The sequence below is a fragment of the Mycothermus thermophilus genome (assembly GCF_041956435.1).
Source record: "Mycothermus thermophilus strain CBS 625.91 unplaced genomic scaffold VTJ04scaffold_4, whole genome shotgun sequence".
Taxonomy (NCBI): domain Eukaryota; kingdom Fungi; phylum Ascomycota; class Sordariomycetes; order Sordariales; family Chaetomiaceae; genus Mycothermus; species Mycothermus thermophilus.
In genome coordinates, this window is record NW_027191430.1 from 100,727 (window position 1) to 126,849 (window position 26,123).

General features: G+C 55.5%; 10 protein-coding genes across 10 annotated transcripts; 4 read left to right on the plus strand and 6 right to left on the minus strand.

Annotated features, from left to right (window-relative positions):
- Positions 1-192: 192 nt before the first annotated feature.
- VTJ04DRAFT_5732 (uncharacterized protein) lies at positions 193-1,093 on the plus strand (the record flags this gene model as incomplete). Its single annotated transcript, XM_069363879.1, has 2 exons — positions 193-761; positions 880-1,093. 2 exons carry the CDS (start codon positions 193-195, stop codon positions 1,091-1,093), a joined length of 783 nt encoding a protein of 260 aa, XP_069217761.1.
- Positions 1,094-1,103: 10 nt separating this feature from the next.
- Positions 1,104-1,657, minus strand: VTJ04DRAFT_5733 (uncharacterized protein; the record flags this gene model as incomplete). The annotated part of the gene is made up of 2 exons (XM_069363880.1): positions 1,104-1,512; positions 1,641-1,657. The coding sequence occupies 2 exons, from the start codon at positions 1,655-1,657 to the stop codon at positions 1,104-1,106; spliced, it is 426 nt and encodes a 141-aa protein (XP_069217762.1).
- A 131-nt stretch (positions 1,658-1,788) lies between these two features.
- On the plus strand, positions 1,789-2,223 carry VTJ04DRAFT_5734 (uncharacterized protein; the record flags this gene model as incomplete). The annotated part of the gene is made up of 1 exon (XM_069363881.1): positions 1,789-2,223. The coding sequence occupies one exon, from the start codon at positions 1,789-1,791 to the stop codon at positions 2,221-2,223; it is 435 nt and encodes a 144-aa protein (XP_069217763.1).
- An 89-nt stretch (positions 2,224-2,312) lies between these two features.
- Positions 2,313-2,674, minus strand: VTJ04DRAFT_5735 (uncharacterized protein; the record flags this gene model as incomplete). Its single annotated transcript, XM_069363882.1, has 2 exons — positions 2,313-2,449; positions 2,518-2,674. 2 exons carry the CDS (start codon positions 2,672-2,674, stop codon positions 2,313-2,315), a joined length of 294 nt encoding a protein of 97 aa, XP_069217764.1.
- Positions 2,675-2,695: 21 nt separating this feature from the next.
- On the minus strand, positions 2,696-5,970 carry VTJ04DRAFT_5736 (uncharacterized protein; the record flags this gene model as incomplete). The annotated part of the gene is made up of 5 exons (XM_069363883.1): positions 2,696-4,191; positions 4,246-4,432; positions 4,503-4,745; positions 4,805-5,350; positions 5,413-5,970. 5 exons carry the CDS (start codon positions 5,968-5,970, stop codon positions 2,696-2,698), a joined length of 3,030 nt encoding a protein of 1,009 aa, XP_069217765.1.
- Positions 5,971-9,010: 3,040 nt separating this feature from the next.
- VTJ04DRAFT_5737 (uncharacterized protein) lies at positions 9,011-12,228 on the plus strand (the record flags this gene model as incomplete). Its single annotated transcript, XM_069363884.1, has 2 exons — positions 9,011-9,197; positions 9,278-12,228. The coding sequence occupies 2 exons, from the start codon at positions 9,011-9,013 to the stop codon at positions 12,226-12,228; spliced, it is 3,138 nt and encodes a 1,045-aa protein (XP_069217766.1).
- Positions 12,229-12,590: 362 nt separating this feature from the next.
- VTJ04DRAFT_5738 (uncharacterized protein) lies at positions 12,591-13,238 on the minus strand (the record flags this gene model as incomplete). Its single annotated transcript, XM_069363885.1, has 1 exon — positions 12,591-13,238. The coding sequence occupies one exon, from the start codon at positions 13,236-13,238 to the stop codon at positions 12,591-12,593; it is 648 nt and encodes a 215-aa protein (XP_069217767.1).
- A 2,555-nt stretch (positions 13,239-15,793) lies between these two features.
- VTJ04DRAFT_5739 (uncharacterized protein) lies at positions 15,794-16,741 on the minus strand (the record flags this gene model as incomplete). The annotated part of the gene is made up of 1 exon (XM_069363886.1): positions 15,794-16,741. One exon carries the CDS (start codon positions 16,739-16,741, stop codon positions 15,794-15,796), a length of 948 nt encoding a protein of 315 aa, XP_069217768.1.
- A 3,342-nt stretch (positions 16,742-20,083) lies between these two features.
- Positions 20,084-21,572, plus strand: VTJ04DRAFT_5740 (uncharacterized protein; the record flags this gene model as incomplete). Its single annotated transcript, XM_069363888.1, has 4 exons — positions 20,084-20,255; positions 20,322-20,403; positions 20,464-20,627; positions 20,686-21,572. The coding sequence occupies 4 exons, from the start codon at positions 20,084-20,086 to the stop codon at positions 21,570-21,572; spliced, it is 1,305 nt and encodes a 434-aa protein (XP_069217769.1).
- Positions 21,573-22,032: 460 nt separating this feature from the next.
- On the minus strand, positions 22,033-25,874 carry VTJ04DRAFT_5741 (uncharacterized protein; the record flags this gene model as incomplete). The annotated part of the gene is made up of 4 exons (XM_069363889.1): positions 22,033-23,437; positions 23,502-23,601; positions 23,691-24,301; positions 24,397-25,874. The coding sequence occupies 4 exons, from the start codon at positions 25,872-25,874 to the stop codon at positions 22,033-22,035; spliced, it is 3,594 nt and encodes a 1,197-aa protein (XP_069217770.1).
- Between the last annotated feature and the right edge of the window lie 249 nt (positions 25,875-26,123).

The window sequence follows — 26,123 nt, forward strand, 5'->3', positions numbered from 1 at the left end:
TGGCAACTAAAATACGAGAAAGAATATCGCTGGCTGGTCCCTCATCTCAAAGAATTACTCTGTAGAATTTCTGGCTGAGTGAATGGGAAAGGGAATGAGTGAGACGCGTGTTTCACCGCGACTTGGGGAAGATGCGCGAGAGGACCCCACGAGGAGAGGGTCTTTTGTGACAACAGTGACCCTGGAGGTGACATGGGTTGGTCCAACGCCGTTTGTTTACTTTTTGGCTTGACCCGCGGCCAATCGCGCGCTTTCCAGACCTGCACAGCTCGGCGATCCACCATCCGCTCCCGCACCGCCTGCACCGAGTGGATCCGAGGGGATGGGACCCACAACGGCATCCTGCCGGCCCCACCAACAAAGACCTCCCGTAAACCTCCGCTGGACCTGCGTCCATCTGCCGCCGAATCTTATCTCCACGTGATGCGAAATCTTCCCGCAGCTTCAATCAATCCAAACATCAACACCATTATCCAATCGTACCCCTCCCCCCTTGACCCGTCGAACGACGACGACGACAACGACGACGACGAGCCGCAACGACGGGCAATCAACACCTCCTGCCCACCCCGCCATGCAATAACCACTCATCCACCCTCCCCAACCGCCGACCGAGAGAGAAAACCAAAAAAGACAAGACAAGATGATGCACCCACCCTCGCGAAACCCCATCCGTCTCCCCCCGCTCAAAGTCCTCCGGGTGCGCAACCCGAACCGCCACGAGCCCAACCCCTGCCTGTCCATCATGACCTCGGTGCTCGGTATGCCTCAATCGATGATCTGGCCCAACCCCCAACTCCCAACCCCCCGCCATCCATCCATCCCGCCACTCACAGAACCAAAAACATATGTCCGCTAATGTCTAACTACTACATACAGCCTGCTGGGCCTCGGCCGGCTACAACGGGCGCGGCTGCACCACCGTCGAGCAAGCCCTGCGCGCGTGCATGGACGCCCCGCCACCGCCGCCCAAGGCGCCGAATACCATCAATTACCACTTGAATCGGTTCGCCAAGAGGTTGATTCAACAAGGAAAGAGGAAATGAAGGGAGTCAGAGTCATGCGCCTTTCCACTACCTATTGGGCGTTGTGAGGCAGGGTTGTTAACGGTTTGGTGGCTGTTGTTGTGTTTGTTGGTTTGTGCCCATCATTGGTGGTGGCAGTGATGGTGGTGCCGCTGGACGACGAATGCCCTGCCTGGGTTTCTGCTTGCTTGCTTGCATGGGCCATGTCCGTCCGGCTGGGTAGAAACCGATGGACACAAAAGGGATTCGGCTCGAGCTAAGTGTTTCGAGGAGGGCGGAGGAAGCCAGACAATGGCCACTACACGGGAAGCATGGGCTGTGGAATCCCAGGACTAAACAAAGCCAACTCAGGAATTGGGAGGACATTCGGCTCCAACCATGGAAGAGCTTCCGGACAGGTCCGTCGCCTGGGCCTGACTTCGGGGCTATGGAACTATTGTACAGTAACGAAAACGGGACTGATGTGATGGAAATGATGGAGGGTGGGCTTGTTCATCTAGGATCTGTACAATCTGTATAAATGGGACAATGTTTCATGATGATCTCTCTCCTAAACCTCGACGCTTCCGTGTGGGGGATACTCAGGTAGGTAGGTTGGATCTCAACGTTATTCACGGGGTATGTGTGTACATGGCTAGGGGAAGCATAAGGTTCCAGGCTAAAACCAAGCTTCAAGTTCCTCGGTCTATACAGTCCACATAATACCAGCACAGCCAACTAGGTGCAGCAGACAGAACACAGAACAAAATTTACTCGAGCAGGAATGCACCTTGGGTATTCCTATCTACATCGCGCACACCATCCCACACGGAAAAGACAAAAAAACAAAAAACACACAGATAAACCACGCCCATGCAACATCTCTCCCACTAGTCTAAAAACCCTCTTCTCTCCTTTCTCCCAGAACATGTCTTCATTCCTCCACAAAATAGACTTCTTCCACACGTCTCATCCCTCCCGTCCTTGCGCAGGCCGTTATCGCCCCATGCCCGGAATGCGCAACCCATTCAATGAAGCCCCAGCAAAGCCCAACAACAACATTGACAGCAAAAATGAGAGAGAGGGTCAAACGTGGCAAAGAAGAAACAAACCCCAGAGTTTCCACCCACCCACCAATCCATCCATCATCGCCCATCCATCCCGATATGAAAACCAGACCCAAACCCAAATGAAGGACGAAAAAACAAAACGGGAATAATTCCCATCCCAGACCTCCCTGGCCGAGGGACTATAAAAAAGAACGGCAGCCCATATGACAAAGTCGAGAATGAGGAGTGTCGACAATCCTCAAAACAAGTCCCCCGCAGAGAGGAAAACATCTCCAAGATCGGGCGTTGAAACGGAGAAAGGAGTGGGTGTTGGTCGACACTGTAAATGTCGTGCCAGGATATCGGTCTGGCCCCTGCTACCGCCCACACGGGGACCTAAAGAATAGAAAACATCATGAATGATCACATTAACGTTTTGTGAGGATGTGACGGGCAGAGAGAACACTGTTCTGTCCGAGCCCAACAATCCCCCGTTAAAGAGAGCGTCGTGGTGGAGATGACTGGATGGCAGAAAGAGCGGCGGATCACGGTCCGCGGTCGAGGGAGGAGTTGGTTGGTGGGTGGTTCAGCTGGAAGGGTTGGAGGAAGGGTCATCCCCATTATTATCCTGCCGCGGATGTCTTAATTATTATCGCTGACGCAGAAAAGTTCAATTTCGCCCAAGCCAGCCCCAGCGTGGGCGTGGGTCTCGCGCCACTCAGAAATGGCAATTTGGATATCGTCGTCGCTCTCAATGGTGACAAAGTCGCCGTCTTCGTCCCGGTAGCGCAACTTCAGGTCGCCACGGGCAATGCTGTACGTCGTGAGACGCGCCAGCTTCACGTCGATGCGGTCGACTAGGCTTTGATACGTGATGTTGTATTGAACCACCAGGGTGAAATAGTTGCCTTGGTCGTAATTGACCTTGACCTTGAGCTGGTTGGGCATCCCAATGTCCGACGTTGGCGACATTATGTCGTGGCCTGCTGTGAGCGGAGCTGTATTAAGACCCGGCTGCACCGACCTTGATGGGTCGACAGGCGCGAGCGGCGCAAGCCCTGGTGGCGGCGGGCCCGGAGGCGGCAGGTTTGTGACACTCCCAGGAGTCCCTTGACGGGAGTAGATGGGTTGTGCTGGAAACTGCGCCATGGTACCCCCCGTGTACTGCCTCGTGCGCTGCGCGCCGGGGGAGTTGGTGTTGGTACGGATGGGGATCTCGTTTGCCGGACTGCCCGTGTTGCTCCTCGGGATATTCGAGTCGTGCCGGACGTGGGTGGGATGCGTGGGGTGGTTTTGGCTGAGATGCGCTGGTATCCCGGGGACGGCAGGTATCGACTGCCCACCACGTGGGCCCTGGCCATTGATATCGGGAGTGCTGTAGCTGCGGCTACGTTGCTGTTGTAGCTGTCCTGTCTGAGATGTGTCGCGCGGCATGACCGGCATCGAGGGACCGCGCGGATTGCGCCCATTCGCGCCAAACGCGTTCGCCGGATTTGAGCCGTCTCGTGAGGGGGCCCTCGGCATGGCAGGTGCAGTGTACCGATTGTGCTCATCGGGGTTCCAAGGCTGTGGGGTGATCGTCCTGGGAAACTGATAACTGGTTGTGCTAGTTCGGCTGGATGCCGGAGATTCACTGACAGGAGAAAAGTACGACTCGCCACCGCGCGGGAGTGGTGATGACTGGCCAGGGACTTGGGTCTGGAGCGCAGGAGGAGCCATTGGGAAACGCCCAGGGGGCAATCTGGGTCCGGCACCAATAGACTGTGTGCTCTCGCTCGTGGCCGACCGCTGACGCAAGCTGGTGCTTGAAGCATTTCGGACCATGGTCCCTGGCATTGCCATCGTCCCCGAGTATTGGGATGGCGTTGGTGTCGCGCCAGAGAGGCTTGCGGCCGCATCGTCATCATCATCTTCCTCCTCAGCCTCTTTCGCATAGGGGTTCTCCAGACCGCTTGGATTCTCCAGCCAAGTGAATGTCGGTGTCCTGTCGGGTGGCATTTGAGGCTGTGGCGCATTTTCCTTGCGCTGCTGGTCAAGACCGGCCGCCCATTTTTTCATCGTCTCTTCGTTCTGGAACTTGATGGTGAAGCTTTCGACGCCGGGATCGCCCTTCCACCAGATCTGGACGGTGTATGAACCTGCGCCATGTCAGCGCCCCAAGTTCCCGACGGAGCGCATGCGCTTGGACCTACCTGTCTTAGACATGGCCACCACGTCTGTGACATTGGTCATGAAGATGCGGCCCTTGAGCTGTAGCTTCGCATTCTTGTTTCGTGTCTTGGGCGCGACCGCGCGCGACTTATCCTTCTTATCCTTGCCCTTGCCGGGCACCACCTCTTTGCAACACAGCAGGATGCATTGGAACAGGTAAATTTCGTACTGCTGAGAAAAAAAAGACTGTTAGCACACGCCAAAACGGCCTGATAAGAGAGAGTAGTGAAGTGCATACGTCGCGCTCTTGATCAGCCCGGCCGGTGAGAACAGGGTAAACTCCGTGCAACAGCAGCTTGCCAAACTGTTCCACCTTGTGCTTCTTCCAGTCATCAACGCGCGCAACCAGGTCCTCGAGGGCTTCATCCAATAAATCACGGTCTACGGCTTCATTGGCCTTCTGCAGCACACGCTCCGCGGCGTCAATGCCCGCCTGGAGATCGGCCTTCACGGCTTCATCTTCGCTCTTTTTCAACAGGTCCTGCATAACACAGTTAGCAGGGAGGGATAGTGTGGGGGACAAGTAGTCCCGCGGCGTACCTTGAGCAGCAGAGGATATTTGACAAGACGCTGCATGGGCTTCAGAAGGAAGCCATCCAACGTGTTGAGGTCGCAGGCTACAGGGTGCTCGGTGCTCTGAATCTTGTCAAATACCTGGGCGGCAAGCTGGCCGGCCTTGCGTTGATTCGCAATAAACGGCTGGTAGCAGGTATTGAAAGTCTCCTCATAAGCCACGAACGGACTGCCCCATTCCTGTCGCGAAGCGGGCATCGAATTGGTTGTTTCGACGCGAATTAAGAACTTGCGCTGGCAGTCGAGGATGGCGTTGATGTTGAGGAAGATGTTGTGTACGACGTCTCCGGGGATGACGCCATTTTGTTCCAGGGTCTTCTTGAGGTCATGTAGGTTCTCTAAGTCCTGAACGTACTTGCGCTCCGTATCGACCAATTCTCGTACAATGTAGTCTCGGTAACTCATCTTTGACCCGGGCTGTACTGTGTCGTCGGTCTCTGGGTATGGTTGAATTTGGAGAAGGAGGCCGCGCTCCTCGGCGAGGTCGAGGACATGGTTGATGACCGAGGTTACCTGGAGGTAAAGGGCAATCACGTCAGCCTGCGAAGAGCGAAGTCATCCGGTTACCGACTCACCTTCACAAAGCCGGTTGTGTCATTGCCAGCAAGATCAGTGATGATGAAAACCTCGGTGGTGGGCATATTTAGCCTGGACTTGCATGCTTCGACGAAGCGAAGGATGGCAATCTTGGACCGCTTTTCTTCCGAGATATTTTTCTCGAGGACCTGGAGAGGCGGATCGAGCTTCAGGGCGTTGAAGATGGTGAGAAGCGGATGGCCAGTCCGCAACAGCTTCCAGAGGGAACCGACGGGACCGCCATCTTCGGGGTCATTGGCCATCTCCTCCAGTTGGTCCAGGTAGGCGTCGAAGCCCGGCACCTTGGCCAGACGCTGCTTCAGAGAGACGCATATTTGGTAGAGCGACCGCGAGGCATCGGCCTTCTGGTTGATGATGTTGCTGGTAGCCACGACGGGGCCATTCTGAGAAGCGACGATGGTAGACGCGGTGGACAAGTTGCTCACCGACGAGGAGGGAGTGGCGGCGCCGGAGAGGGTGGCTGTTGATCCGTTCATTTGGGTATCGCGCAGCAATCCCGACATGCCCATAGGAGTCAATCTGTCGACAATGTCCATGACAGGAACGAGGCCCGCAGTTGTTCAGGCGATGGAGGGGAGCATGGGCCAGCACTTGCTCTCCATTCGCATCGGCGTCGTGTGTGGGGAGACAGTTCGCGGAACTGGGGACCGGGTGATAACGGCGGGTGCGACCCCTTGGCAGTATCGAGACTAACGCTCAATTGGGGGGAATCGGCAGGGTCCCGGCTGGCACGTCGCGACGAAAGGTCGGTGAGTGCAGGCCGATGAGCGGGCGGTGCCGATGATGATTCCGGGGCCGCTGTCAAGGCGGAATCAGGATGTCGGGCCTGGAAAGCCTCCGTCGTGCCAAACCGGCGGCTGGAAGATTCGAGGTTGGGCCGTCTGGGGAGCCGGTCCTTATCGCAGGCGGCAGCTTTTCAGTCGCGCTCTGAAGGAGATGGGCTTGTCGCTGGATCAATACGAGGATTGGTTGCCTTGGATGTGCTGCTGGGCCGTCAGACAAGGTCGCGCGTACTTTGTCGCGTGTGCGGGCCGCGGGGCTGTCGTCGTCGTCGTTGTTGTTGTTAAGGATGGGGCCCAACGTGTGTCGAAGATCAGAGGTGGGCGAGGTGGGTTGGATGGACGGGACTTGGGCTGGTGGTGGGATGATGGACAAGGGTGTTGCCACGCAGCAAGCCTCGGATCTGAAATGTTCCCAACGCCAGGCGAACTGGTGCTTTTCAACAAGCGTTCTTCCGGGTTGAAGGGATGAGGCCTGGGAATAGGAGGGTTGGTCGTGGCCAGGTGGATAGGAACGGAGACAGGTTCAAGGCGTGGACGGAAGATGGTTGGTTGGAAGATGGCCTTTGAAAAGTGGAGGGTGAGGACAGGACCGAGTCCAGGCAGATGAGCCTGGGAGAGACGAATCCCCGCGGCGGCAGGAACGCTGTAAAGTGGGGTGTGCTGGGCCTGCGCGACGAGCTTTCTTTGGTGATCCGTGTTGCAATGGAACATGTGGTACGGGTACGGGACACTGATCCAAGTCTGCCGTCACTAACCTCAGGTATCATGGATCTGAAGAGACCAGAACTGCTTTCAACATTTGATCCAACTTGCATAGTACTGTGTACTCGTACAGGTGACTTGAGCCCCCCTCGAGGCAATGGATGCGAGATGTCCTGGGCTGTCCAACACAACATTCCTCGTGGACCTCATCAGTGAGAGACTGATTCCCGGCAGCGGGGTAACGACGGGACACACGGCCGGCGGATGTCCGTGGTCCCATTGCCCCTCAGACCCGCTACTGATGACGGGCTCCGAAACATTTCTGGAATCATGGATGCCAAACTCACCCGTCGGGCCGCGCCTATTATCCTGAAAGCATGCACACAGCGCACAGTATAAGCTCTAGCTCCAACTTCTACCCCTTCCCGCCAGTTCTGAACACCACGGTCTCCATCCACGGTATCCCCTTGTTCTCCAGAAAACCCAGCTTTCTCGTCTGCTCTGGCTGGTTGGAGGGGATGTGGCTGCAGCTTACGGATTACGTACCGTTACCTTAACCTATGTACATACAGTCCGGCTGGCGTCGAGGGATGGTAACTGTCTTCTGCTGACTCTGGTCGACACACCTACTTGAACGGCACTTTGGTCTCCCTACATGCCGACAGGTCCTTTTTTCAGCGGTCGCACTGACACTGTAGCATTGCGGCATCTCCCCGAGGTGCCGAGTTGGAGATGGCTTGTCGCAAATGCTGCACCACAACCTGGAAGATCGACCATGACACACCTCCCGTCCCCTTGGCACGAATCAGCACAGTTAAGTGCTGGCATCTTGAGCCGTGCTGATGGCCTCCAGAATCTGTTGACTCAGCTTGGAGATTTCGAGATTGCGAGCCGCACTCCCTCCCTCTGTTCTCAGGTCGCATGGAGTTCAACGTGGACGTACAGAGACTCCATGGCTTACCCTACGCGGCTAAACACCATCCATCCACCAAAAATCCATAGACTTGGATCGCTCACCCCACCAACTCAGGTCGAGTCCCTGGGCCCCAGGTTCGGCCACTCCCCGAACCGCTAAGACGGTGCCAACGGTGAGCTGAGACGCATCGTGATGTCAGATATACGTTGGGGACATGGGAGACAATAGCAGACGTCATACCTCCATCACGATAACCGCGGATGGCCCAGTAAATGTTTTGTCGACTCTGTCGTCTGTGAGGTGCTTGATCCGACGTGTGGCGTGCTGGTTGGATCCAGACAACCCGCTGCTCACAAGGCGGTGACAGCACTAAGCCTCAATTTGGAATGGCACTGCCGAGCCAAGCGCCCGGTCACATTTCCCCAGTTGGAATCGGTACGGTAATTTACATGACATGGTCATCTTGGCGTTCTCGCCGCCTTGCGCTGACGAAACATGGGCACTTCAGGTTGTGCTTGTGGCGGCGGAGCGTCGCTGCGTCGTTGTTTGCGCGTCCACATCCATCATCACCATTAACATCACCAACCACCACCGCACCTCATCCATCCTTGTGAGGCTGTCTTGGTTACGTGTCCTTGGATCGTACTCGACTCCTCAGTCCCATATCGACCTTGGACTGTTTCACTACTCGTACGCTTTCGACTGGAGAGATCCCTGACATTATTACGGCGCGCAGCCGCAATGCAGTCCTCGACCTGTTCGTCATAGCCGCGTCCTCATTCCGCCGATCCATGACCAAAACAACAACATCACCACATCATCGTCCTGCCCGCATCCGACTACCTACCTAGGCGCCATATTACCTGAAGCCGCTCCCGTCTCCAACCAGGCGCCCATCAACAACGGTCTCGCTGCGCGTTGCACTGGTTTACGTACTGTAAAGCCTTAGACCAACGCGCTGCGCTGCGCCAAGGGCCTGCATCGCGGCAATCATTCCCCGGGCACAAATCGTGACAGGCCGTTTCTGGTCATCTACTACTTGTTAGCCTCGCTGTTGGTCTATTCTGCGCCCCCGTTGCCCGCTGCTTGCTCCCGGACCGCACCCCACTACGTTTCTGGACGCCGCAACACGGGCTGGACACGACGGACTCTCAATCCCGGAACTGAACCAGAGTCATGGCTTCGTTCAACCCGCAGCCCGACGAAGGATACTCAGAAGATCCGTTGACTGCTCCCTCCTCCGCCCTTACACCCTTCTCTCTGAAGCGCGACGACGTCTCCGCCGCCCTAAGTTCTCGCCGTGACGAGTACCCGCCATGGCTGCTCCAACACATTTCTAGGTTGTCAATATCTGGGAAGACCGGTACGTCATCGCCCCTTGGACTTCCTCCCACCGGGTCGCGCCGTGTGGCGGCAGCATGCTTACCCATGAATCCCATCCAGAGCTCGCCATGTATATCCTGAATTCCCTTCCGACGTCTGCCATTTCCCAGATCGTTGAAAACCTCCACCCCCGCCTCTACATCGACTTTGTCCGTTACCTACCCCCTGAAGTCTGCCTCAAGATTCTTGAGTATCTCGATCCCATTTCGCTCATCAATGTCGCTCGGTGTTGCCGTGCGTGGCACAACCTCGCCTTGGATCGGCAGCTATGGGAGAAGCTCTACTACCTGGAAGGATGGAAGGCTTTGACCAACGAAATTGCCCAGGCGGAACGGGAAAAGAATGGCCCTTCATCCACCCCTGTGCTTCGCCGTACCTCGTCGCATGACGGTGGCCATGCCCACAAGAAGCGCGCCATCTCCGTGTCGCCCCCGACCGACGCCGATCCGGATACTGTCATGGTAGACGTGAGCGCCGTTCCTGTTCCCCATCCGGCTGAGGAGCATGTTCCAGAAGCTAGCATCTTTGGGGGACCTTCATCACAACGGTCCGGCTTTGGAATGTGGAACGGTACCGTGTCAAGGTCGAACTCGAGCAGTGCTAAGCTTGACAAAGGGAAGGGAAGAGCCAGGAGTCCGCCTGAGTCCACCGATATGTCGTCCGGTAAAAGCGTATTCCTTCAAACTGTCATGGAGCCACGGATACCCAAGTCGACCCTGTGGGTATGGGATGCGCCATCCTCGCGCTATCGAATCAACTGGAAGTACCTCTACACAATGCGGCGGCGGCTCGAGTCGAACTGGGAGCGTGGAAAATACACTAATTTTCAGTTCCCCCACCCGGATTATCCAGAAGAGGGCCATGGCGAGTGCGTCTACAGCCTGCAGTTCAATGCTCAGTACCTCGTGAGCGGAAGTCGGGACAGGACATTGAAGGTTTGGGACATGGCATCCCGGCGATGCTTACGTACCCTTGCGAGACACAAGGGTTCCGTCCTGTGCTTGCAGTTTGACTCGGATCCTGAGGAGGACATCATTGTTTCGGGCAGCTCCGACTCAGACGTCATTATCTGGCAGTTCTCCACGGGCAAACCACTCCAGATTCTCAAGCACGCGCACCGCGAGTCTGTTCTGAACGTACGCTTCGACAAGCGCATCCTAGTGACTTGCTCGAAAGACAAGACGATCAAAATCTTCAATCGAAAGCCGCTCCGTTACGGAGACTTGGGATATAAGGAAGTGGACCCCGTGGGAACCAATGTAAACTATGGCTACACTCTGCCCATGACCCCCGACGACTACCCGGTCATTCCCGCGTGGACCATGCTCGGCAGTTTGGAGGGCCATAGTGCTGCCGTCAACGCCGTCCAAATCCACGATCGTGAGGTGGTTTCGGCCAGCGGGGACCGGCACATCAAGGTCTGGGACTGGCCAACACAGGTGTGCACACGCACCATCGTTGGCCATAACAAGGGCATTGCATGTGTCCAGTACGATGGCCGTCGTATTGTCAGCGGGAGTAGCGACAACGAGGTCAAAGTCTTTGACCGGCAAACCGGACTCGAGGTGGCCAATCTTCGGTCGCATTCTAGCTTGGTGCGCACGATCCAGGCAGGCTTCGGGGACTTGCCGCACAGCGTCGAGGACGATCTCGCCGAGGCGAAAAAGGTGGATGAGGCGTACTTCAAGGCCGTGGAGGCGGGATTGCTGGACGAGAGGGAGTCACGCCCGAGGGCAGGACGGCGGCCAGGCAATGCAGGCTCTCGCAGGCCGGAGGACATCTGCGCCTACGGAGCCAAGCTGCCACCAGGTGGCGGAGGAGGCAAGTATGGACGCATCGTCAGTGGCAGCTACGACGCCACCATTATCATCTGGCGGCGAGACAAGGAGGGCATCTGGAAGGATCAGCACCACTTCAAGCAAGAGGCTGCTGCCCTGGCAGCATTGCAGCAGCACCGGAGCCAACAGTCGTCTGTTCCGGTTCATCCGGCGGTTCACAATCTTGTGAGCCGGGAAGCCCTTCGGGCGATGAGGGCAACGGGGCCCGGGACGTCGTCCACGGCATCGGTCGATCCTGCTGGACAGCAAGCTACTAACTCGAGCGCGAGCTCCTGGTCTCCCGCGAACGGTGCATCATCTGGCCCGGTAACGCTGCCACCCCTCCGAAGCATGCTCACCATGGAGTTGAACCAGGCGGAAACCGCCAGCTCGCCGCAATTCCAGCAAATCCGTCAAATCATCGACACAGCTGTCGAAGGCGGACAATACGCACTGACGCAAGCCATTGCAGCGCACCCGGTGATCCTCACTCACCGATCCTATGTGGAGGCTGCCATAGACCGGCAGCAGAACCCCCTCACCAGGAGCCAGCTGCGGCAGGCATATTCGAGCGCGCTCATCCGGGCGCAGTTCGAACAGGCTCGACAACGGCGCGAGGCGTTGCGAAACCAGGAGGCGGCAACAACAACGGCAACGGCTGGGCCATCGACCAGCACAGCCGCCGGACACGCATTGGCGGACGTCCGTCCTCCGGTTCCATCCCTAGGCCCGACCTTTTCCGCGCCATCGGCGCACATGTTGGCGACGGCACACCAAGCCCACGCGCACGTCCCGCAAGCGCCAAACTCGCATCAGGTACCGCCTCCCGCTCCTATCCCTGTCGCTGCTCATCCTGCGGCGACAGCGGGTGCTACACCTTCTATTCCCAGTGGCAACGGCGGCGTCGGCGGTGGTAATGGTCTCGGTGCAGCGGCCGGACACGGGCCAGCAGCAGCACCAACTGGTGGCGTAACCGCAGGCCATCCGCCGATGCCTCCACACCCGCACATCGCGCAGGCGCCCGTCCCCTTCGATGTGCCGGACTCGACTAATCCGCCGCGCGTGTTCAAGTTGCAATACGACGCGAGGCGCATTATCTGCTGCAGTCAGCGCAGCGTCATTGTTGGCTGGGACTTTTGCAATGGAGACCCGGAGCTGGAGGAGGCGAGCCGCTTCTTTGGACATGTGGACTAAGTACCTGGTGGGCTGGAGGGGGAGAGAAGGGAGGATGTGGGAGAGAAAAAATTGTTGGAGTGTTTTGTTGGGTGAAGAAGCACTTGAAGGGGTTTACTGATACTATTAATAGTGTCCGGCCCAGCGTATGATTTGGACAGATGTGTGTACGTACATACAAACATCAGCGGCTACGGCCTCTGGGGCGTCGAAGGGTTACCGACCTATTCTATGTAACAAACCTTGAGTAACTGTACCTGGGAAATAAACATGTCTGAAGTCATCCAACGCGCTCATTATGATCATGATTTGGCCCCCTCCCTCTCTATGTGTACCTATGTTCTGCCGTGCTCATTACGAAGTCGGTATCATCCTCCTCTCTCCTACCCAGCAGCCTCCTTGACCTTCCCCGTCGTCACTGGCGGCTCGTCAATAAACTCGGGTACCTCGTCCTGCAAGAAACTCGGCAGTGCTCCCTCCGCTCCGGCCATCTCGCGCTCGAGCTCCACCTCCTGTCCCAACGCCTCCAACTCGGCATCCAACTCCGCCTCGTCTACATCGTCGGGTATATCGTAACTCCTCGCCAACGTCTCCTGGATCTCGTTACCCACGTCCAACAAATCCGCCATCTCGTCTTGCAGCCGCTCAATCTTATCCAAATCCACCTTCCCGTACTCCTTCTTCAGCGCCTTGGTCGTGCTCCGCAGCGCGTCCACCGTCGCCATGGTGTTTTTCAGATTGTCCTGCATCGTCTGGGCTTGTTCCATGTTCCACACCTGCGCCTGCAGCTTGTCGCGCTCGGCTTCGTACTGTTTCCGGCGTTGCAGGACTTTTAGGGCTTTTTGTTTGAGGGCGGTCTTGCCGGGCCCGTCGCGCATCTTGGAGAGCTTGGTTTGGTAGCCTTGGAGTTCGGCGTTGATGCTGGCGAGCTTGACGTCGATGGCCGAGATGCGCGCGTCGACGCTCGCGATGGCGGAGTTGAGCGTCGGTTTGGGCGGTTTGGGGGCCGCCGTGCCGAAGAGGCGGTTCATGGCGGGAGATGCGGTTGGGACGTTTCGCTGAGGGGTTGGGGGGTGTTGCGGATGCGAAGGCTTTGGAGTTGTAGTACTCGGAGAAGCTCAGAGAGGGTTTTTGTTGTTGGAGTTCTGCGCGGATGACGTCGGTGATGGTGTGAGTGCCTATTCCCGTCGTATGGTGAAAGATGGATGCGGTTCCAGGTTGTCGATGTGGTTGCGCCGGGCCTGGACGGGATGTTCCAGTGTTGGAGGCGGGGCCACGAGGGGCAGTCGTCACGTTACTTACTTACGTTATGGGACGCGTCACAAACGGTAAGCGTACCATACAATGTTTGGCACGTGACCAAATCCATACTAGGGAGCCCATGTTGGATGTCGCCTGAGAAACAGATGCCAACACAACACAGTCTACAAACTTGCAACAGGCCAAACAACAAAAGTCAGTGTCCGACTCCGAATATCCCAAGTGTATTGCCACTTGAATCATTCATTTTCAATTTTGGTATTTATACCTGGAGAGCTAAATGTGCTCTACCTATGCCGACATGTTGGACTCCCATCTCTTGACATTCAGGGGCAAGCAAAACAAACAAACCACACCCCTTACCATTGTCCATCAAGTAGGACATCAGTCCTAGACAATATCTTGGGTTGCATTTTGGATCTCGAAGTTCTCCTTGTCGCTTTCAAAATTATTCCCTTTGCTTGGTTGGAGTTTCTTACATGTGTCTCATTGCTTATGTTTCTACGATTGTTCAAAGAGGCCTATCAACCGAGACATCCAACAAAACTGCCCTGTAGCCCCAGGAATGCTTGAGCACCTACACAAGAACGATTTCCCTCAACCGTTCCTCAATAAGGGTCTCTTTCCCCTTGACCAACTTTCCCTCCATCACACCATGCACGTAGCACTCCCCAAGAAACCAGTATCTCGGCGCCTCATCTTCCAACTTCCCCTCAGGCTCATCGTTCTTTTCCCGCCTTAAAATGTATGGCACCGCTCCTCCCTCAAGCAGCCACACCTCATCTCCAACCTCGAAGACATCAGTCCCCATCCCAACCCACCCATCCTTTGTGGCAAATAGAGAGCGGCCGTTCATCATGGCTTTGATGTGGCTGTGAAACTCGTTCCTCTCTGCTCTTGACATGCCACAAGCTTCCAGGTGCAGGAAAAGGTAGTGGGAAAGAGTGTGTAAATTCCGCATGCTAGATACAAAGGAAAATAGAGCGAGTGAAGGGCTATTTATCCCTGTTTGGAGCTCAGAAGAGGGCTTCTGGAGCGTTTGGCGAAGAGTTCCCTTCGCCCGAAGCATGTGGGGGATGGAACAGCAGCGTAGTAAAGGCTAAATTGGAGCGTGTGGCTTCATTCACAGAGGCTCGGCGCTCATCGGCACGACAGCTCTCCTTGAACATTTGGGCCACGGCCTTTCCTTCCGCTTTGCCGCGTCGCACGCCTGGCCATGGGTTCGCAGCTCGGCCACGCTGGGGGCCATCGAGACGGTCAGTCCGTCGACTCCTTCCTGGGCAATGAGCTGGTTGATGCAGGTCTCGATGGCGAGTCTTCGTCTTTCCGCCTCATTGCTCCCTGAGGAGGAATGGTGTGTAGCATACACAAACCCGAGGTGAATATGCATAAACGCACGAAAGTCGAGGTGTAATCGTTCAGTATTACGGTCGCGGCGTCTTTTCATGTTACCGAAGTCGGCAGCGGTGAGTGTCTGGACCAGCACAGCCGCCCGGTGTGACGTGGGCATGACTGCTCAGGGAGTGGAAGTACGTTTGTGAGGGTACAGGTGAGGCATAGATGTGAGGAAGCTCAGAACCGCGTCAGCAAACCCATCCTCACGCGGTTCGTAGCCGCAAGGCAATGTGTTGATTATGTCAAGCCTGAGGCCACGGATTTTGAGTTCGCCAGCTGGGCTGACGTTTAGCAAGGGGCTTGTCGAGGGCGAATTCAAGATGCATGCTGAATTGCCCCCCTCGGCGATTCCTAAGGGTTTCGGGCTGAACACATTGCTCCAGTCTGGTACCCAGGAAGGAAGATGTGTCAGTCTTCGGGAAAAGGGATGGTCGGCATAGGAGAGGACGGTGAGGTCTCCATGCAGCAACAATACTTTCGTTGGCGAGAGGAACACCTCCTCGGGCGTCGCGGCTGCTCGAATGGTGAACGGCGCTCCTTCGGGTAGGACTTGCTGGAGAATTCCCACCGCCGCAAGGACTGTGTCCTGCGGCAACGAGCATCCCTTTTCTCTGACCACCTGCAATGTATTCAACCAGTACTTGGCCCAGTTCCATCCGAGCAGCTCCTTGTTGTGATAGTTGAGCTGCACTACCACTAGGTCGACTGCCCATGGCATCCCACTAGGGTAATATCGACTGAACAACCCTTCCAAAGGCCGGTACCACTCACAACTCATGAGCAAGGTCGAAAGCTTGAGCATACTGAACCAGTTCAGATCTCTGCCATCTCGTCCCGCCATCACCTTAAATGACTTGGCCAGCACCAGCTCCTGCACAACCCACACTCGGTGGAAGTATCGTCTCGTCAAATAAAACATACAATAATCATCTCACGCCGCTTCCCAACTCCCAGCTACTGTCGGGGGCTCTTCCTTTAACCCGATGACATCCGTCCACACGTCTGTTTTCCTGGGATCATACCCTTCCAAGACATCCAACGCCTCTGGTTTGTGAGACCAAGTATCCAGGTTCACCACAAAGCGTCGAAGCAGAGGTAACACAACCTCATGAAGCCAACAAACCGTATCCAGCCTTGACTCATCTGCACCAAGCCACGCCAGCACGCGGCCCGCGTGCGAATAAATCTCCCCCATCAACGGGATCTGGGTCGCCTTCTCCTGCGTCGAGTTGGACTGGTCGATGCAGATAGTGTCGATCCACAGGTGGGAGACCTGGTCGTAGGTATACTGACATGCCCTCCCGTTTACATCAGGTCGAGGCAGCATGTGACCCTCGGGAAACCGGTGGAAGTAGGCCCTGAAGAAGTCGGAGAGGCTGGAGTATTTCCGGAGAGACAGGCGCGTGGCCTCGGGCGTCCTAGTATACACCCGGATGGCTTCTTCAAAGTGAAGGTCATCGCGCCGCTCAAAAATTGTCGCCGAAGACTCGGGGAGAATGATAAGCTCGATTGCGTCCGGGCTAGGAGTGGAAGGGTGACTGGACGGGAGAGAACGGTCGACAGGACCCCTTTTGAGCTCGGAAAGTTCGACGGGCTGGTCCCAGGTGTAGGAGAGTGCTGTGAAGCCGTTACCGATGGAGTCGATGAGGTGCTCGGTTAGGGTAATGTAGACCTGGCCGCAGATCGGGTCGTATGCGAGAAGAGTGATCAGACGAATATGCCAAGGAGAGGAAAGGTGTGTATATATAGGTGTAGGTTGGAAGGACGCGGCGGGGATTGGGGTTGGATTGGGATCGACGGCGCATGGTAGTAAACTTGACCGTGAGACTATAGCTGGATGTTCCACTGCTTGTGCTGAGGTTGTTGAAGGCAACAACATGTTGGGCGTAAAGTTGAGCCTGAGAATATGGTTGCTGCATTTACGCAGCACAGCCACAACCTATATAATATGGGGTAGGGGTGCACTCGATGATGACAATGGCAGACGAGGTGCACTTATGATGACAGGACACTATACGGAGAGATGGGTGTAATACGGAGTTCTAGGTCCCAAGGATAAGTTGTTTGGCGAGGCTTTTGGTAATGACTTTGGAGACGAAGCTGAAGCTTGATTCTACGGTTAAGTGTGTTACGTGGTTGACAGACGTGATAGGATAAAAGAACATTTTTTTACTATTGACCATTGAAAATGAACTCCAAAGTCGTGATGGCTATGCTTCCGAGAAGCAAATGACGGATTATGGATATTTCTTGACTATCTGGATAATAATTATAGCTGACTCTCCTTCTGATTAAAGTCACCCGCTCAACCCTCAGAATGGCTCTTGACTGAACTTGAGTCACTTTCAGTGCTAATAAATGTCATCCATTTTGAGCCGGTGTTTCCCGCAGCCGTTGCCCCGAAGCCAGGACTCCATGTTCTTATAGACGCGATGAAGAAAAAGAATGGAGGTCCTTCCATTAGGACGGCTGACGCAGCTGAATGAGATGAACCAAACGCCTTCAGCTGAGTCCAGGATGCGGAAGAAGAAGTAAGAGGCCGACGACTCTCGGGATGGCTGCCACCAATATACAATTCACCAGACCAGGTCTTTGCTCCCAGCAGGTGGCTGCCGGTGTCGGTAATAATACCTCATGATACAAGGGCTGCAGTCTGTTGCGCAGGGCCCTGCTCATTCCTAATCGCATGACAATACGTAAAGGTATTTACAAGCAATATCCGCGAGCTTCCGACCAGCCTGGGCACAATGTAGGTATACGAGCATCCCGTTTCATCAGCGCAAGTGGCGCATCGTGGCGTTGTTGTAAGAGAGTGCCACCAGTGATTCAACATTGCCGGCCAGATGAACACAAGGCCAGGAAACACACACATCGGCAGAACGGCTGTAGATCAGGGCGGGAACAATGAACGAACCGTGCGGCAGATACCAAAGTGGCGGCCAGTTGGAAGTGAGGGCGGCGTTCTTGTCCACGCTTGGGCCTCCGGTGCTCCGAAGCTGGCTCATCACCGAAATCTGCCCGATCTTTTCATAGCTCACAAATCCAGCCACACGATCGGGAGCGGACTCCGACTGACTGGTTAGTATCAGCCCAAACCTTGGACTTTGGGCGCTGTCAAGATGATGTCCAAGCACAGGTGCTGGTGCTCGCTTATTATTACCAGTAGGGAGAGCATAAAAGCTCGTCACCTCTTGAGACTTAAACACCATTCCCTCCTAATTACCTAATCGTGTCTCGGAATCTTTCTAATGGCTGTGGACTATTGAAGGTGTTCGGTTCATCTCTTCGAAGTAGAAGCTCGGTCAATTGAACTTGGTGGATAAATACGGTCTCCGTACCTAGCTTCTACTAATTCTAGATCCGTACTCTGAACAAGTCCCGCAACGGTTTGCCGAAGAGGCCCCACGGGTGGCAAATGGCCAACTCCGAGCCCCTGGCTAGAGACGTAGTGTACTCCGCAAGGCGACGTCTTTTCTCGAAGGCTGTCGGCATTGCCAGACTTGCTGTTCAGCGAGAGATCTCCTAACTCCTCCGGAGAAATACACAGTACTGTTTTCGGGTAGGTCTAGCACTCCACTGTCTATATTAATACATACATTCCTATGCGTGAGCGCACCACCGTATAGCGACGTATAGGAGGTCTTTTTCTACTTCAATGCACTTTGCCTGTGCATCAACACTCTCTGGGCTTCTATGATTGGACCTTCACGCAACAACTACCGACCCAGGAAGGTCATAGATGAAACCCGAAGATCTACGGGGTCAGTTTAGCTAGTGGGTAGAGAAACACCACTCGCATCTCGTCGTTTTCCAGCTAGCCTCCCAACCGTCTTCAAAGTGTGGGATGATGCAACGCTCTCGCGTCCATCACCAAACGGGCATGAAACAAACGAGACAAACGACAAAGATGGAAACGCGCGTCGGAATCCACGGCACAATTGCTCGGGTAGCCTCCGTCTTGGCCGCCTTCTTTGGGTCAAGTGTCAACAAGCCTGGCTGGTCGAGATCTCCATTTGGCCGTCCGTGCGGCTGAGGTGTGGGATCCGGTGCCCGCAAGGACCCTCGAACAGCTGAACCCATCATTGACCCCGGAGTCTCGGTTCTGTATCTTTTGCATCAGGCCTTCCCGCATGGGTCGTGCAGGACAGGTCTATTCCTATTCCCAACCACGTGCAGGTGTGTTGAGATAGAGTGTGTGTGTGCGTGTTTGAGAATGCTGCTCGTCTCTGCAGACTCCGCCAGTTGGATGCGCGCTACCGATGGACTGGAGGGTGCACGTTCCTCGCCGCCGCGATGCGCCGCGTCGCTAGCCTCGCGGCCTTCTGCAACGTTCTCCGCCCATCGCTGCTCTGTTCGGTGTAGGGCCAGGCTACGCACTGACGCACCGTCATCACCTCGGTGTTTTAGGGAGGGCCGGGCAGCAAGATAAGGATGACGAAACGCGGGGAGAAGTGTGGCGGTTTGGGTCGTGTGAAGAGGCGCTCGGAGGCGCAGGACGGAGGATGAGTGGAAGATGAGGATGGACAGGAGACTGATCGAAAATAACAGCCTCAATATCGGCTCTGAGATCGTAAAGCAAGGGAGAAGAGGCGTCGGAAGCAATCCTACGACTGCCACAACAGCCGTCGTGCCCAAACTGGACTGTCCAGCTGTGATCGCTGCAGCCACCATCCCGGGACCTCATGGTTCGGATCTAGCTTTTTGACAAGGACCCCGTAGCTCCGAACCGCCGCCCAATCTGATCGAGAACAAGGTGGACCGTTGCCAATGATGTCTTCATGCAAGGGAGCCAAGAAACACAACCAGGACCGTGGGTGCAGTGTAGCACCCGCTGCCCTGTTCTCGGACCTGCTTCTGTGGGGAAGTGACCAACAACACCGGGTTCGCCGCTGTGACACTAACACGGCTGCACCCGCAGATGACGCTGCTACTACTACTTCCCTAGCTGTTCATGCAGCGGCACATGATAGCCACGAGGGACAGGGGACTCTCGTTTTCCCATATGCCCATGGTTCCCAGGGCTGACATGGCTTGAGCTAGGAGCAGTATATCCTCCAGCGCCCTCCAGTTCTGGACACACAGAGCTCCTCCCCGCCTTTCCCTGTTTTTGTTTCTGCTGCCTCTCTGTCAGTCGAGCTCGTGTTGACGCAGATGACTCTCTGAGAGTCTCTCATCTCGACCTCATCCTTGGTCGTCTTGCGCCCCCAGCAACTCAACCGCCATGAAGTTCCGAATCCCCTCGTGGCTCGTCCTGTACAAGAAGCCGGAGTACCGCGACTTCCGCGAGTATGCCAATAGTGTCAAGGCCGGCCGCCGGCCCTTGAGTCCGGACCGCGGGAGCGGAGGAATCCCGAACCGTCTGCGGCTCGAACGCATCCTGGCCAACAAGACATGTAAGTGGTGGTGGGAGTCTCTGATGAGGTGTTGAGGTGGGCCGTATGCTAACACAAGCAACGCAGGTAGCCCAATGTCGCTGTATGACTTCTATATGTACCTCAAGTACATTGAGTACTCATCTGAGAATCTTGAGTTTTACGTTTGGTATGTGTTGCTGTCGTGACCCTTTGTTTTGGATATCACCTTACTAACAATGGCCAACAGGTTCAAGAACTACGAGGCCGCATGGAATCAGCGGGAGGCTGAAGGCAAGGAGAAGGAGGAAGCGGCACTGCCCAAGTCGGAGTCTACCTTGACCATCACTCCCATCCAACCTGGTCAAGATGGTGCTGATGACAAGGGTGCCGACACGCTCGACCCCGAAGCCGGTCAGTTCCCAGTCACTCCCCCTTTGTCGTCCCTTGGTTCGCTGACGTGCAATGTTAGTCAACGAAACCCTCAACCGCATCTCCCAGCTCATCTCGACCACCGCCCTCTGCGTCGCCGGTTCGGGCGGCGCCTGTCCCCTCGCCACGTCATCCACCAACAACCTCGCCGTCCCGCACCCCGAACCGACCCGCGCCAGCAACGAGACCACCACCTCCTCGCACACCGCCGAGCTTTCGACCGTGATCCGCCTCTTCCTCCAGCCCAACGCGCCCAAGGAACTCAACATCCCGCAGGCCCTGCGCGACCAAGCTCTCGCCGACCTGAAGCGCGAGCCCCGCGGGCACCCGGACGCCCTGCGCCCCGTCGCCGACCACGTCTACGGCCTCCTGCGCAACTGCTCGCACCGCAACTTCGTCCGCCTCGGCGTCGGGAACGGCACCTTCGAGACGGTGTGCGTGGCGACAGCCCTCGGGTGGGTGCTGCTCGTCACCGGGTTCGTGCTGGTCCTCTGCCGCGCCATGGTTCCCTTCCGCGGCGCGCACAGTCGGTGGGAGTCGTGGGATCCGTGGCCGATGTGGTGCCTTGGTATGACGCTGGTGCTGTCGGGCATGCGGGGAAGTTGTTTCTTTTTGTTGCTGTTTTCGAGGAGGCAGAGGTTGCCGTGGGAAAGGTTGGAGGAGGAGGAAGAGGAGGGTGAGGAGGCCGAGGCGAATAAGCTGAAAGGTGGGTTGAAGGAGAATACGAAGAGGAAGCCGGGGAGGGGTGGGATTTTGGGGACGTTCCGCCGGTTGATGATCTTTGACCGCCGGATCCGCGTGCAGGATCGGAACTTGAGGAGGCTGCAGAGGAAGATTGTTCTTCAGAGTCTCGCCGGTGGGATCATTTTCGCGACTGTTTGCGTAGTGTTGTTCATTTGGTTGCCGGTCTGGAGAGAGACGATTTGAATGGGTGGAATGTGGTTGTGTTTATTTATGAGATTCAGGGGTTCAGGGGGTTGACTGACCTCGGGATTGACTTTTCATGATACCTTGACATTTGAGTTACGGAGGTTGGAATCTTGCGTTTGTGGGAGGCAGTTGGGTTCCATGGATATGAACTTGATACCCGAGTTATGTAGGATTACACACGTTCTTTAACAATGATTTCCTATTGTTGTTTGTACATCCGACTTCGGCCTGAACTCTGCCTGGTGTTGTCGTCCTTTTTCTGTTTTACTTCCTGGTCTCTCTTGGGTCACTTCTCCAGATTGGAGAAGGTATTAATAGCCCCAGTACTTACGTCCCCAACCAGGTGTCAGGAGCAGTTCTCATAATTGACCTTCTCACAAAAGAAGGCTTGCATGGATTGAGGTCTCTTTGATCGAGTGTGATAGTAAGTGCCAGATACATCCAGGTTGGCCCATCACTAACACACCCCAGCCCGCCCATCTCGATCCCTACTGTCAGGAGGCCGGCGGTTCAGTGTTGGCTGGTTACCTTCATATCTCCGCTTCATCCCACCATCCTCTTCCCCATAACCATGGAGTCCTGAGTCATCCCCAAAGTCATGACGCAAGTCGTCACCAAGCAAATCGTCCTCGCAACCGAGATCCCCATACTCATCTATCTCGCCATATAGATCCGCATCGTCGCATGCCTCAACAACCATTGGGCTCATGACATCGGCCTGGTAGACGTCGTCACCGAAGTCAACATCCTTATCGTCTTGATCGTCCATGCCGTCTCCTCCCCAACTCTCCTCGGTCCTCGAACCTCTTCCTGACACACCTGTTCGCGGGGTGTCTTGGCTGGTGCGACCTTTCTCTGTCTGGATAGTGAGGTTCTGAAGCCGTGCGGTCTGGCGCGTGATGGGCTGTTGTCTTTGCTGATCACTTGATGACGGTGTGGAGGGGCGTTGGGCCTGAAGCGAGAGACGGGACTGAGGGCTTCTTGCACCTCCAGGGCCAGCGGGAGAGACTGAACGCGCCATGGTTCCCGAGGTTCTGCCCGAGGAGACTTCCAACCGTGCTCCCTGATGCAGACCGGTGCGTCCGTTGACTCCCGTGCTCGTGGAGCTGGTCCTGTTTGGCGAAAGGGGGCGCGTCTGCTGGCTTACAGGACTGTTTCTTCCGGAGCCCTGGCGATTACCCTGGTGCGCGGAGAGATGTGTCGGTCTTGGTGGGATATGGCTGCGGTCCTGACCTCTGGCCTGGCCCAGGTTGGGACTCTGCCAGGTGCGTTGGGGGCCCCCTTCGCGTCGGTAGTCGTGAGAGGAAGACGGTCGTCCATAGCCGTATCCCGGCCCTAGCGGAGGTGGCCGGGGCTCGTAAGAGGTCATGGCTTGTTCGTACCCGTCATAAGGTAGCCAGTCCGCGGCTCGATCGTCGTAGTCATCTCGCCGGACTCGCTGCTTACGGGCGCGGTCCGCTTCGGTGGCCTCCGTGGTTTCGTAGAAGTAGTGTTCGAATTTCTTGTTTGACCGAGCAACCCGCACGAAGTGCCTTGCATCCAGCCGTCCGTTTTTTGCTCCGTTAGTTTCGTTGGCCTTCAACATCTCAAACTCGGCAAGCGAGTATGCGATTTGGAACGCGTTACGGATCTGCCGCCCGTTCCATCTCATTTCCTTTCTGATTTCGTAGATGTCAAAATGTCTCTCGGCAAACCGAATGATGCTATCGGCATCGACAATGAGTTTTGGCGGGTCAGGTTGGTCAGGGGCTTTTGATTCCATCTGCAACTTGTGCTTTTCCGCAATTGTTTCCCGGAGCTTGCGGATGTTGACCTGGAAGATCTCTCGGGTCTGTGTTCTGTTTAGAGGGGGATAGTAGAGACTTTGGATAACATGCCGTGTCAGTCCAAGGTCGAATTCCAGCTAGTGAGGAGGGAAAATCGTACCTGATGTGGATGCGTGACTTGAAGGCATCATCCAGGGTACCGACGCGGTTCGTGGTGAGGAAGAGGATGCCACTGTAATACTCGAGAACACGGAGAAAGACTGTTTCAATGTGAGCAGAAAAGATCGGACCAGGGAAGTATCGCCGGGAAAAATGGTGAAAGGGGAAAGAAGGAGTTTATAGGACTGACCAGTGACTAGTCCATTCCTCTCGAGATCTCGGAGCTCACGACGAGACAAGAAGACATCAGCCTCATCGAGCAGCAAGACACAATTCCAACGCTGGGCGAGGCGGAATATCTCATTGAGTGCTTGCTCGACCTCCTTTGGAGTAAATCCAAGGTCCCCGCACGTGATGGCAAACAGGGGCCGCTTGTTCATGAGAGCAACGGCTTCCGCAGTCGCTGTCTTTCCAGTCCCAGGGGGACCGTGTAAGAGGAAAATAAGACTGCGCCCCTTTCCGCGGATTATGTCCTGGCTCAGGTTGACGCTGGGGTTCAACTTCCGGGCTTCTTGCCTGGCGAGGTGGGATGAGACCAACGACTGGATCATGGCCTTGTGCATCGGATCAATACGCAGGTCACGGAAGATGGGTCCGGGAGGAGAATGTGGTTGCAGCAAGTTGACGTCAAGAAGGCAGAATCGCCGTTCTCGAAGAGCGTAACCGACCACATGACCGGGGAGGAGGAGCACATCATCTCCTACAATGCTTTTAAACTGCGTTCCCTCTGGTATGGTGGCCGGTATCATTCCCTTCTCCCTCGCGAGTATAACGTTCCTGTGAAGAAATGCTTGCGTGAATCTACTCGACAGTTAGCCTCTTATGTCTGTTTTCAATGTCATCTTTTAGAACTGGAGAGATACTAATAGTGGTTGATTCCTATCTAAGGTACTTACTCTTCTTGCAATTGTAGCAGTTGAGACTCAAAACCGACCTCAAGTTTCCGGTTTCCCACGTCATTAAGATACCATTGTTGAAACTCGTCAGCTTCGTCACGCCATCTTGCGGGTAGCGGCGTAGGTGTGGTGTCTGCTTGACTCCATGATTCTGGCCCGATCACGGAAAACCACTTCTTGTATCCCTCGAGGCAATCAATGATGACATTGCTCTGGATATACTGAGAGTCGAGCATTGCAAAGCGGCTGCTGTCAAAGGAGGGCCATTTGGTACTCATAGATGAGGGGACCTGTGGGCAGGCAACTGTCCAGCCTTCGTAGGAAAGATAGGTAGTCTCTATGGCTTGCACAAACGCAAGCCCCTGCTGACGTAGTTGATGCTCAGTGATGTTTCCCAGTCGAAGATCATCGGTACCGTTGGTGTTGGCGAGGAAGCGAAGAGGGAAGATGGGAAGGCTGTAAACATGCTTCTCGCCCGGATATTGTTGGATGAAAAAATGTTGGCGGACGGGGACATATGATGTTCCATCCCAATTCACGCTATAGACCAGGAGATCAAGCAAGCCTTCGGTCTTAATGAGTCGCCTTTGGTCGGGGGACCTTACTTCAGCCCGCATCTCCAAGGTCACAGATAACAGCCGCCAAACATGCTGGTTGAACTTCCCTGTTGCCGAGTTGATGTCGCGGTTGTGGGGTGGTACGAAGAGCAGCTCTCCTGGTTGCATGGCCATGCAGAATTCGTCGAAGCGTAGCTCTGGCTTTGTCGTGCTCGCAGCCTCCTTCCAGTGAGGGACAATCTCTGTTTCGATGAAGTTGATGAAGGTCTCTAGGTGTGGGATAGCTTCGACTAGATCGTAATCATCCAAGATGACAGTCTTCGGGATGTCATCCGTTTCTTGGAAAGCTTGCCGACGTTCTTTGAATGTTTTGAGGCAAGCCTTCATGTCGAACAAATAGTGGTAAAACGCACGAAACGGGCTGAAGAAGACACGTGGACAATCCGGGTTCCAGTTCACCTGGCCTGAGAGCTCCCCCAAGAGTTTGATGAGCCAGGGCGACTGAAGCCGCACTTGAGCTGGCCAGATAGGGCCATGTGCAGGCCAGGAGTCGATGAACGTCGGGACTCGCAGTGGAGCGGGGCCCCCGCGTGATCTTAGAGCCCGTTCCATAGCAATTTCGTGGTCAAGACCCGGATGCCCACGCAGGACTTGAATGATGTATAACTGGTCATCCCTCACGTTGTTGAAACCCTCGGAGGTCAGCCACTGAACATCCGGTATCAATCGCGGTAGGGTCCATAGGCCTGGCCTTGCTGTGTCGAGCGTCTGAACGTGTATAGGCCCATTTTCCAGACTCAGCCAAGCGCCCAGGTTCTCCCTCCATGAGTACGTCGTCGTCGGAGGACAGTCTAGAGGATTGTTGCCATTTTCCTCTTCCACATCCGGGACTCCGGACTCAGAAGCGAGGTTGGAATCCATCAAAAATGGAACACTGAGGTACCTATCTCACACAAGAATCCGGGTTCTTGACATTCAGGTAGGTAATCAGGTGAAGATGAGCTTTTTGATACCAAGGTGGGAAACCGAGTTCTTGGGGAGTGAGCATCCAACTTCTGACGTCCGTGATATTTGACATCCCCCGCATATTGGCCTCATCAGCACACCCCGCCTTGCTGCTGACGGTTCCGTGGGGCTCCAATGCATGCTGCGTGAAGCAGATGAAACACA